The sequence below is a fragment of the Lissotriton helveticus genome, chromosome 6 (genome assembly GCF_964261635.1).
Source record: "Lissotriton helveticus chromosome 6, aLisHel1.1, whole genome shotgun sequence".
Taxonomy (NCBI): Eukaryota; Metazoa; Chordata; class Amphibia; order Caudata; family Salamandridae; genus Lissotriton; species Lissotriton helveticus.
The window spans coordinates 1467028201-1467041081 of record NC_136067.1 but is presented as its reverse complement, the minus strand read 5'-3'; the positions used below and the strand labels follow the sequence as shown (position 1 = coordinate 1467041081).

The window sequence follows — 12881 nt, the reverse complement described above, 5'->3', positions numbered from 1 at the left end:
TGGGGTGCAAAATTCCTTTAAGGAGTCAAACTTATTTTTCTTTGAAGGAAGGCAGCCATTTCGACCTCAAGTCTTCGTTTTTTGCGCTCGATCTCAAGTGCTCTTTGTTCGGTATTGAGCGTGGGCGGTGTCTTTTTTTTGGTGTTGGTGGTTTGCTAGCCTTGGGCTCCTTGACCTTTTCCTTCACTCCCTCTTGAGCACATGCACTGATCCAGTACTCCTGTTAGCACTTCACTGAAGATAGAGGCTTTCAGATTTCCAAAGAGGAGAGCATGCTGGCTGCCCTGTTATACATCAGATCAGGGTGGACCAGATTCAGAAAGCCATCTAGAAAACATTCTTCCCATCGAAATTTGCAATTGACAATCTGGAGCGATAAAGATAAAACTCCAAAGGGAGAAAGCAAACATGTAACATAAAATATCAAAGAGCAAAAGGTGTCTCTACAGCTGCGGCAATATTTTGTCCAAATGTTGAATCCTAAAATGAGAAGAAAATAAATCGGGCTCTATGAAGATTCCCTTTGCACCTTACCATCAAAGACTGTAGGTCTAAGGAGTTCAGTGTCATCCACCTCATTGCCTACCTAGCTTTTAACCAATGAGGTGGATATGCTCTGTAATTTATTATACTGCTTATTTATCTCTACTATCCGAGAATAACACTTAGCAATATGATAGAAATCAAGCATGTGAATCTCTGAAAGATTCATTGCTGGAGAATTGTGAAAGTCACTCAATTGCAAAAGAAACAATGATTGCAAGACCTGAAAGTGCCTCAACATAACTGTCTAGGATAACGCATCAACTCTGAAATAATGGGAGCTCGAAGAAATTACGCAGATAATAAGGATTCACAGTAAGTTAAATTTTCTGGTAAAGCGCTTATTTTTTTAAGCTCGATGCTTATGCCTGGTATTCCGTCAGATTTGTTATTTCTTTTGCTGAACCAGTTTTTGCTGTCCATAGGGCTCTATGCACTTTATCCATCCAGCAAGAGGTAAATTGCGTGTGCTCTCCTCTCTAAATATGTTAGAATCGGCAAAAGCCTAAATGCCACATTAAACTTAAGTGACTGTCCCTAGTAAATGGTACCACATGTACGCAGGGCCTGTAAATTAAAAGCTCCTATTGGGCCTTCAGCACTCATTGTGCCACCGCCTAAAGTAGCTTTTTATTTATTTCTTTATTTATTTATTTATTCAAAGTTTTATATAGCGCGAACAAGATCTTTACAGATATCAGAGCGCTTCACAGAGACAGGGGTAGGGGCAACAAGACTGAACAGAACTAATGGGAGCAGTATAATAGTCAATAACATAATAGGAAAACAGTAGTGTACAGAAAACATACCAATATACAATCAGGTAACAAGTAATATAAGACGGCGCAAAGTCATTGATCCCGTTACAATAGAGTTCAGGTAAACTTTGGATGTAGGGATGGCTTATACCAAATTCTAAGGATAGAGAGAGCAAGGGGTGGGGGCATCAGGCGGGTGATTCAGCAAACTAAAGTGTATCATATAGTGGTCGGTAGTAGGAGAGTAGCATAATAGTGTCACAATCAAATAAAAATATAGTGCCAAGAAACTGTCAGGAGATCAAAAATACCAAACGATGCAGAGTCTCTGATCCAACACCTATAAAGTTCAGGTGAACTTGGCCATAAGGATGGTTTTCACCTCTTTCTTGAAGAATGCAGTGGAGGAGATAAGCCTGGTTTCAGGAGGGAGTGCATTCCAGATCCTGGGTGCCATTCCTGAGAAGGAGCGTTTGTATGTTTTTTCCTTCTTTTTAAAAACATGTCTCTGACCTGCCTCCACAGCATGTAGTGTAGTTTTAAGCTGCTATCTCGACACAAACCTTTTGACAGGCCCAGACATTTATTTTCAATAATTAAAAGTAACCCCACAGGGAATTGCTTAAAACCCTTTCAAGCTGTAATTCCTGATTAGAAAGTAAAAGGTAAATAATGTTTAAATATACATAAACACAGAGGGCTTAGGAAGTCCACATTTTGTTTAATTTAAATTTAAATTAACTCAAAACAATGTCAGTTCAAATTCTTATTCCACTCATGCAACTTTCTGATAAATCCTATTTAGTGGTAAAGCTGGATTTGACATTAATATTTTAGTGGACATTTCTCTTCCCTTAACTTTGCTCTGTACGGCGATAGCCTGTCTCCAATACACGTTTGGGCTGGGTGACAGCCACATTTTGTGCATTCCCTCTAGACAGCCACAAACAAAAGAAGGGCGGGTGTGACAGAAGGCTCATTGGCGTTTTGATGGCCTTCCTGAGTAGGAAGGGGGAAAGAGTGCTGACATGTACATCTGAATAGGCGGTGTCCTGTCTTCACACAAAGTACTGATTTCACACCCTGGCAGACAGGGGATGATAGGGGACCTTTGCACGTCAAGAAGCTGCTTTGTAGTCACCCCCTCTTTAAAAGCACATTGGAGTATCAGCACTGGGGCTCTGACCCAACAAAATCCATACACTACTACCTGGGTAGATCTATGTTGGAGTAAAGAATGCTGTGCTGTAAGGATTGCCACTTTGCCTTGACCGACTGTTCTGAAGAGCTGCCTCTCTGCTTTGCTGAGCTGCCCTGCTGAGGACGAGAACTGGACCTATCTCACTTGAACCCTGAGTGACTCCATGGCCTTGCTGACTTGCCTCCTGTAGTGTGAAGTTTCAGGGAAACAGAAGACTTCCTGCAATGCTGCTGGTGCTTCTGGACTCTGCCACCTGTGAGTCCGACCCCTGCCTGTTTTCCCCCTTCAGTCTTGGGCCTCAGAAGGGGATTCTGCAGCTGGTTTGCTACAAAACCAACAACTTGACCATTATGCCAATTGAAACAGATGCATCGCCCTTCGGCGCCGGCGTAGAGGCTGTTCGACAACAGATTAATGCATTGTGCCCCCAGCGTCGAAGCTTTGCTTCATCCAAGGTACTTTTTTCAGCGGGACCTGCGCAAGTCTCATGGCTGGCATACTCTCCATCGCGGTCGGCCTGAACTTTGGATTTACCCCGGTCTCTCACAACCTCAAGTAACCTTTTAGCGCTATTGACTTCAAAGCACTATTTTTGCATTTTATTATTTAAAAAATCATGTTTTGGTCTCTAAACCTGTGTGTAGTCTTTTTGTGGCGGTTTCATTGTGTTACTGTGTGTGTTGCACAAATACTTCACACATTTCATCTTAAATTAAGACTGTCAAGTCTGTACCAAGCTACCAGAGGGTGAGCACAGGCTAATTTAAAGTATGTTTCTAGCTTACTCCAACTAGGATTGTAGTCCCTACTTGGACAGGGTTCAAACCTCTGCCAAATAGAGACCTAATTTCTAACGTGGTGGAGAAGGGGATTGGGTGTGGGAAAATGTTTTTCTTACTTGAGCAAGATGGCCTATGGATGTGTCTGGCCCCTTCCTATGCTTCAAAGAATGCCTACCCTGCAACTGGCAGAAGTATCTCTCACCTAGGTCAGCCTCTCCTTTGCCTTCCTAGACAACTTGGCCCCAAACCCAGGAGAAAGGCGTGCTGCCCCAGAAATGGTTTGGAGTGATCACAAGTGAGGGTTTGCTTATTATAATAGCCACACATCTGGGTGGGCATAGGAAGGTCTGATCGGGGGAAGAAAGATTCTGCCATGTTAGATTTAGGGGAAGAGTTACTGTGGGACAGTTTACAGTAAACCACAAAGGAAGTGCTGCAAAGGTAGGTAGCGTCACCTACTGTCCTCAGAACACACTTGAACTTGAGAAAAATGAGAAAAACTGCCCTGTTGTCTAACAAACACTCCTGGACCTGTGAAGAATCAGAACAAGGACTACCCTGCTGTCTGGAGAACCTTGAGGAAGACTAGACCTCCTTGCCTTGAACCCAGGGCCCCAGAATTGACTCCAAGGGTCAGTTGGCTGACCTGATTAAGCTACAGGGACACAACAAGCTCCCAAAGGTCCATCTCTGGAAAGACCCAGCTGACCAGTACCAACTGGACCTTCCTGGACCCTGCTGTTGGCCTCTGTTGGAGTGAGTCCTAAACTGCCAAGTGGCGAGTCTCAGAATCTGGACTCTTGGCTGATGTTAGAGTGTTCTCCTACAGTTCCCGGTACTGTATGAAGGAAGACTAGAAACTTTTTTGCCAACTTTCTGCCTGGAGAACAGACAAAGACTGGAATTACAATTTAAACCGTAGCAGTCAACATCAAATCGCTGGTGGCCTCAGCTTGCTCATTTGAAGGAGACCTGATTTCCCAAAACGTTTTTAAGTCCAAACTTAATTAAGATCGACGCTGAGCAGCATCTGATCGATGTTGAGGCCTTCCCAGGCATGGGCTTCACCCGCTCGGTGCTTTCTGGCCTTCATCAACAAACCAGAGGCCGACCCCTCTTTTCAGCAACCTGCAGTCCTCGAGACCCATTTAAGGTCCAGTTTGCCCCACTGAAGACTCATCGATCACTGCTCCTTCTCCACAAACGTTTCAAAGTCTAGAGTAAACTTTCCAGAAGGATGAACCCTGTCCTTATATCCAACCCCTGATCCAACGGCCTCAACTTTGGTCTTTGACATGGGCTAGAAAGACCCGATAATAGCATTTGCCACTATGTGCTTTTTAGTGTCATTTTAAATTCAAACTTTAAACATGTTTATCTCGGTTTCTGGATTTTTGTCATTTTGGTGTAATTTTATTTAATAAAATAGTCTCTATCTGTATAACTTGGTTTGTCATTTTTCTTGTGTTGTGCTTTCACGTTATTACAGTTTGAGTGCTGCATAAACACTTTAAACATTTCCTCTACGTTAAGCCTTACTGCTGTCGCCAAACTACCAGAGGGTTGAGCACTGGTTTAATTAGTGACTTCAGTATTTAACCCTCACAAGGATTGTGTTTATTAGTGGAGGTTTGTTCACAACCCAAATCAACTAATACTCCAATTTTGTACATCCACCAACCGAAAACACCAAAACATATCACGATTAACAGATAGTCCAGCAGAAAGGCTGTCTAAGGAACTTCAGCCTCAAAATGTAAACAGCTAACATGGATATCCCTAAGGGCTAAGTGCCAAAATTATAACATAGATAAATGTGATTTTGTTGCCTTGAAGAGGCTGATCTTCTGTACAAAACACGCACCAGGTCTGAATTCTGCACCCCCATATAGTCCAAATAGTCCAGTGGCAGACCCCGACGGTATTCCACATCCTCTTCAAGTGCAACCTGCAAAGCTGCAGGAAGAAGCTGGAAAACCAAGCACACACGGAACACATTTTATTAAAAGATTCCTTAAGAAATATTCTATTCATTTAAATAAAATATGAACCAGAAACAAATTTAGCTGAACAGTCTATACAGCAATACCCCTATAACCAATGCCTACTGCTCAGTTGTAAGCATAGTATACACTGAAAAATATATAATAAATCAGAAAGAATTCCTGAATAATAAATCACAATATAATTTAATCTGTTAATGGTTTATATTTTCCATTACAATAGCATATGAATAGTACATCTTGACAGCCAAAAGTACCAGAAGTTAATGTTAAATTTGCAGTGCGAAGAAAATGGATACTAGTAATCTGGGGGAGGTGGAGCGGGCAGGGCCAGAATCTTGGACAGTAGATGTTACAGCAAGCTGGCTTTTTATATAGTGTATAAAGAGTCCAGTCAAACCACAATTGGTTTACAGAGGCACAAATAACCAAATTGCTCTCTGTTGTGGTAGTGTGGGCGAGCAGTTAGGCTTATCTGAGGGTAGTGCTAAGCATTTATTGCACACACATAGGCAATAAGTGAAACACACAATAAGGCAATCTGACACCAATTTATAAAAATAACACACATTTTTATATTATTTAGATACCAAGATCCTTAGAATTTGTTAAGTACTTTTCGAGATATGAATTTTAACAGGTTTCAAAAGTTCACACAGTGCAAGTTCTGCAGCGGTAAAGTTATCCTATGGGGGGGGGGGGAACACATATAGTGTATTCAGGCACTGATCAGTGACTTATGGGAACCTTCTCATGGACTTAAGCGGAGTATGGGGCAAGGTCCAAGGAAACACCAACAGGTCACCTCGGGCAGCCTTGTGCAGAGGTATATTTCATAATCGGGGGCCCAGTTCACTTCAAAAGGGAACGGTCCAGTCGAAAAGAGACTGCAAACTAGGACTGAGGGGCCAGTTTGTGTGAATCCATAGGGGGGCTCGGTCCAGGAGATGCTCGGGCATGTTGGGACACTGTTGGTCCACTACTCCTTGGGCTATGGGGCTCAGGTGCAGTGGTGCAGATGCTGCAATACCACAATGGGCAGACCTCAACCCGATAATAGCAGCACCAGCTTCCTGATGTTGTGGCATTGCAGCATCTTGGTGATTTCATCACCTTTAACCTGGCATGATCTGTTGACTTGTATGGACAGATGCAGCCTTCTTGAAATTTCTCTATATTATTGGACGGATAAATTTCATGCCTGCACATCATATATTTTAATGAATTTTGGAATCCTATGCCAACCTATGCAAGCAAATTCAGGGTTGGACTGCTATTTTGAATAGAATCCTTGGACGCTCAATTGAATTCCAGTTCTGATGATGACCGTGTAATTCTACAGAGGTTGAAACGCCGTAGACGCATTGTGGCCATAAAATTCATGAATCACACATTATTCTGTTCTATGTTGTTCCTTCTATGTGACATGTAACTTTTGTCTGCCACTTGTCTGGTTTGTAATATACACTGTCTTTTTACCAGCACATTGTCTTGAGAACCACTGTTTCAACTGTTTTAATATTTATAAAAAGGAATACATTTACTATATTTTTCCAGAAAGTGTCATTGTATATGGGTCTCTCTACACTTTTCCTTTTTGCACTATTTCTCCTTGTTATTCAGACATGGATTCATTTATTGCTCTTTGCATGGTTTATAATTTTTTGTGAATACTGCAATTTGTTAATTGCTTCTTGGACCCTTGTTAGGATCAGACACGGATTGCCCCTGGTACAGGTGTTTTGGGCTGGCCCTGTGGCTGCTAATGTTCCTGTGGGGAGTGGGCACCACTCTAACCCAGAGCACCTAATTCCACCAAGAACCAAGATGGTGGAATTTTCCTAGACATGTTCACTTCAGGTAGCCCATCTTAGGAGCGGTACCAGTCTGAGGGTGAACACACCTCATGGCTAGCTAATTTTCCCACGTGTCCTGGTGCCAAATGGGCCCTGGGTGATATTTTGCCTGTCTGGGTGAAGCCAGGGTCGCATATCAAAGGTGTGAAGGCCTTTGAAGCCTCTTGCCTCGATATGCTGATTACTAGTCATCCTGTTGAAGGAGGTGATAACATTTCCTGCCAGAGCAGGCATTTTCTCTGACCTCAGAGAGCGTTGGATCTCACCTCCAGGGGCTAGAAACATGTCTGTGGTGGCAGGATGGGCAAGACCAATCAGCCAATACACTAGAGGTCGGTAGGTTTTCAGGGGGTACCTCTAAGGTACCCTGTGAGTGCATGTATTTATAAATAAATCCCTGGAATAAGTGTGGGTTTATTAATATGAGGTGTTTGATACCAAACACCATAGGTTTCAGTGAAGCCATAATGTAGCTGGGAAACTTGTTTTGATCAGTGCCCAGTACATACCTTAAGATGTCTTCCCTGTTCACTTGCACTGTCAGTAATTAAACTGGCAGGCACAGGGGCATTTCTGCTCATGCAGGTATGTCCTCACATGTAATATAATGCACCATGCCTTAGGATTGTAAGGCCTGCTGTAGGGGTGACTTACATCATGTGTGCTATGTTATGTTTTCACACTTTAGAGGCTGTAAAGGCTGAAGTAGAGGTGTCTTATCTATACTCCATGCAGGGTCTGTGGGCATGGCACACCGGGATGTGTTCACTTTTGTGTGCACTAAGACAAGCAGCCTGCAGTGGTAGTCTGTTTGTGTTAGGTGAGGTGTCCTTTAGGGCATCATAATTCAGGCTGCAGCCCTTAAGGACGCTCTTTGGCCTTCTTGCCCTAGGTACCATCTATTAAGGACTTCCAGGAAGTGCCAAAGGTATTGCCAATTGGGGTACAATTGTAAAGTTTTGTGACAGAGATCAGGCCCCTGGGGTCCTGATAAGCAGGAACCCAGTGCACTTCCAGTCGAAATAAGATCAAATACCAGGCAAAACGTGGGGGTGACCAAGTCAACAAGCATTGGCATAGCCAATAGGTCTCGCTTTTGGGACCTTATAAGTGATTAGCCATGCAACACTTGATGTTGTTTAATGAAGGATATTGTGCTGGATAGCCAAACACTTTTAATGTTCCAAAGGCGAGACCTATTGGCTATGCTTTGGGGGGCCTTATAAGTTTTTAGGTAGAGCTATTGACTTTTCCAATGTTTTTTAGCTGTTCTGTAGAGAAGTGTGGCTGCTGTGCAGCATGCTGAGAAGTTGCAATTCAAAAGTGTAAGAAGCACTGAGGGTAAGCTGTGGTGTTGTTAAGTGATGCTGTGCTGGCTCTGAGTTATGCAGCGGTGGCGTTGTGTGATGTGCTGGACCTGAGTGATGCTGTGGTGACCCTGAGTGATGCTGCTGTGGTGCTGATTGATGCCTTTGGTGATGCTGATTGATGCTGTTGCGCTGCAGAGTGATGCTGTGGTAGCACATAGTGATGCTTTGGTGGTACTGAGTGATGCTGTGGTGTTCCTGAGTGATGCTGTGGTGAAGGTGAGTGATCATGTGCTGGCCCTGAGTGATGCTGTGGTGGTGCCGAGTGATGATTATACTGAATCGATTGTGCAGACTTAGTGACAGGCACAAGACACTTGATAATAGAACCCTTAGGTAGCAAACTGCATGACAGTTGCAGAAGCCACGCTGAGGTCAAGTGCAGCATCCATTACTCAAGCACATGACAATATATAATCAGCTTACATAAGGAATTGCATGATAGAGTGGGATAAAGCTGAAAACTGCACGGCAGCCTCAGGATAAACCGCATGACAAACTGTAATCACGCGGCACAAACTAATCACCAACACTTGAACCCAACAGCGTAGCGTGGTACCGGTCTGCAAAGCACTTCAGCGCCTCCTCAGCAGTAGCAAGCGCTATATAAAGACCCATACCATACTTGAAACTGACACTTAATCACTTGGCATGTTGAAACCACTGCACATGATTTATATACCTTCAAATAATTTGAGAAGATCAGAAAGCAGGCCCAGATGCATAGCTGTCGCAAAGGGAGAAAGACCATAGAAATAAGCCATCCAAAAATAACAAGCACTGGCGTTGCCAATAGGTCTCGCAGTAGGAAAGTTTGAGCTATTGGTTTTCTAAATGACATTTTATTTTTTTGTTTTGTGATTTACAATGCCCATACTTTTAACTTTTCGCATTAGGAAAGTTTGAGCGATTGGTATTGTAAATGACACTTTTTTAATTTATGTGTTGGTTTTGAAAATAGCAAAATTAATAGCTTTGTCAGTTACAATGTCAATAGTTTTAACTTTCGCAAATGTGACACCTATAGCATTTGTAATGCAATGTGTGTTGTATTTACGTGACTTAGATGTATTGATATTACAAATAACAATGGCTTTTAATTTTGTAAATAATTAATACTTAAATAAAAGTTATTGTAATTTATAATGGCAATAGCTTACACGTTTGTAAATAACTTTTGTGAAGATTATGTTCAGTGGATGTGGTGATGGTGGATGCGGTGGTGGTGGTGGATGGGGTGTTGGTTGTGGTGGATGTGGTGGTGGATGTAGTGGTGGTGGGTGTGGTGGATGTGGTGGTGGATGTGGTGGTGGATGTGGTGGTGGTGGTGGATGTGGTGGATGTGGTGGTGGTGGTGGATGTGGTGGTGGTGGATGCGGTGGTGGTGGAAGTGGTGGTGGATGTGGTGGTGGTGGATGCGGTGGTGGTGGAAGTGGTGGTGGTGGAAGTGGTGGTGGTGGATGTGGTGGTGGTGGTGGATGTGGCGGTGGTGGTGGATGTGGCGGTGGTGGATGTGGCGGTGGTGGATGTGATGGTGGTGGATGTGGTGGTGGATGTGGGGGATGTGGGGGATGTGGTGGTGGTGGGGGATGTGGTGGTGGTGGATGCGGTGGATGTGGTGGTGGTGGATGCGGTGGTGGTGGAAGTGGTGGTGGATGTGGTGGTGGTGGATGTGGTGGTGGTGGTGGATGTGGTGGTGGTGGATGCGGTGGTGGTGGATGCGGTGGTGGTGGATGCGGTGGTGGTGGATGCGGTGGTGGTGGATGCGGTGGTGGTGGATGCGGTGGTGGTGGATGTGGTGGTGGTGGTGGATGTGGCGGTGGTGGTGGATGTGGTGGTGGTGGATGTGGCGGTGGTGGATGTGATGGTGGTGGATGTGGTGGTGGATGTGGCGGTGGATGTGGCGGTGGTGGTGGATGTGGTGGTGGTGGGGGATGTGGTGGTGGTGGATGCGGTGGATGTGGTGGTGGTGGATGCGGTGGATGTGGTGGTGGTGGATGCAGTGGTGGTGGAAGTGGTGGTGGATGTGGTGGTGGTGGATGTGGTGGTGGTGGTGGATGTGGTGGTGGTGGATGCGGTGGTGGTGGAAGTGGTGGTGGATGTGGTGGTGGTGGATGCGGTGGTGGTGGAAGTGGTGGTGGATGTGGTGGTGGTGGATGTGGTGGTGGTGGTGGATGTGGCGGTGGTGGATGCGGTGGATGTGGTGGTGGTGGATGCGGTGGTGGTGGAAGTGGTGGTGGATGTGGTGGTGGTGGATGTGGTGGTGGTGGTGGATGTGGTGGTGGTGGATGCGGTGGTGGTGGATGCGGTGGTGGTGGATGCGGTGGTGGTGGATGCGGTGGTGGTGGATGTGGTGGTGGTGGTGGATGTGGCGGTGGTGGTGGATGTGGTGGTGGTGGATGTGGCGGTGGTGGATGTGATGGTGGTGGATGTGGTGGTGGATGTGGCGGTGGATGTGGCGGTGGTGGTGGATGTGGTGGTGGTGGGGGATGTGGTGGTGGTGGATGCGGTGGATGTGGTGGTGGTGGATGCGGTGGATGTGGTGGTGGTGGATGCAGTGGTGGTGGAAGTGGTGGTGGATGTGGTGGTGGTGGATGTGGTGGTGGTGGTGGATGTGGTGGTGGTGGATGCGGTGGTGGTGGAAGTGGTGGTGGATGTGGTGGTGGTGGATGCGGTGGTGGTGGAAGTGGTGGTGGATGTGGTGGTGGTGGATGTGGTGGTGGTGGTGGATGTGGCGGTGGTGGTGGATGTGGCGGTGGTGGATGTGGCGGTGGTGGATGTGATGGTGGTGGATGTGATGGTGGTGGATGTGGTGGTGGTGGATGTGGTGGTGGATGTGGCGGTGGATGTGGCGGTGGTGGTGGATGTGGTGGTGGATGTGGTGGTGGTGGGGGATGTGGTGGTGGTGGATGCGGTGGATGTGGTGGTGGTGGATGCGGTGGTGGTGGAAGTGGTGGTGGATGTGGTGGTGGTGGTGGATGTGGCGGTGGTGGATGTGGCGGTGGTGGATGTGATGGTGGTGGATGTGATGGTGGTGGATGTGGTGGTGGTGGATGTGGTGGTGGATGTGGCGGTGGATGTGGCGGTGGATGTCATGGTGGATGTGGATGTGGTGGTGGATGTGGTGGTGGATGTGGTGGTGGATGTGGTGGTGGTGGTGGTGGTGGATGCGGTGGATGCGGTGGTGGATGTGGTGGTGGTGGTAGTGGTGGATGGGGAGGTGGTTGTAGTGGATGTGGTGGTGGATGTAGTGGTGGTGGTTGTGGTGGTGGTGGATGCGGTGGTGGTGGATGCGGTGGTGGTGGATGTCATGGTGGATGTGGAGGTGGTGGTGGATGTGATGGTGGATGTGGTGGGGATGGTGGATGTGGTGGTGGATGCAGTGGATGCGGGGTGGTGGATGCGGTGGATGTGGTGATGGTGGATGCGGTGGTGGTGGATGTAGTGGTGGTGGGGGTGGTGGGTGTGGTGGTGGATGCGGTGGTGGTGGTGGATGCGGTGGTGGTGGATGTGGTGGTGGTGGATGTGGGTATGAGTTCCCTGTTGTTCAGGAAAGACGCCTGTCAGAGCACCTCACCTCCACACCCCAACCTTCCAATAAAAGCAAAGAGCATTACTAGAATACGGCCCATGTCCCGGGCCTGAAATATATGCAGAACTACAGCTATAATCTGCTAGCCAACGTGCATGTTGTTTACTGGCCCCTGTAAGTGCAAGTCTCAATCATGCGCCGTAGGCAGTCGGTAGGAGATATGTGCGCACAAATTAATTAGGCCCCTCGGAGTCGTCTCAAGGTGGGGGTACTTGCGCTTATGCACATAAATACACGGCAAACCTGGAATATAAATGTCCTTTTTGAGGAATTTTCTTCAAGTGGGGGGCTGCCGAGCAGCTTGTTAGGAGTGAATGAACACATGAGAAATGGGGCGGGTCGGTCGAGTGGCGGTTGGGGGCGGGGGCGGGGGTAGAGGCCCGATAGGTCGCGAGACCTAAAAATAGCGATTTTCCACACATCTGATACACACGATTGGCACCAAAGATAAAAGCAAAATCGGTAAAGATGAAAGAAGGAATGGAGAAGAAATTAGAGCAAAAGGAGAATGGGAAACAAACAAAAGGAAAATGCAAAGGGACGAGAGGAAAATAAGGAAGGGGAAAAAATCAAAGAAGGAACACGCCATAAAAACAGACAAGCGATGCACGCTCTGTGCTGGGGAAGGGCGAGGGGCATTTGCCTGAGAGAACTCTCATAGAATAATGTATTCATCCTAGTCCATCCTAAACAGATCACAGATTACAGAAACGCTGCATAAGAAAGGCAGCACGCATCTCCGCAGTCTGCAGGCTAACGAGCTCACCCCGCCCCGTCAG

At 46.5% G+C, this 12881-nt stretch overlaps 1 protein-coding gene across 1 annotated transcript in view; it reads right to left on the bottom strand.

The window, feature by feature from the left end:
* Positions 1 to 12881, bottom strand: part of RIOX1 (ribosomal oxygenase 1) — a 268462-nt gene that overhangs the window by 70563 nt on the left and 185018 nt on the right. The window contains exon 10 of the mRNA XM_078649274.1: positions 5149 to 5253. Within this exon, the coding sequence (XP_078505400.1) occupies positions 5149 to 5253 (105 nt within the window). The remainder of the gene's footprint in view (positions 1 to 5148; positions 5254 to 12881) is intronic.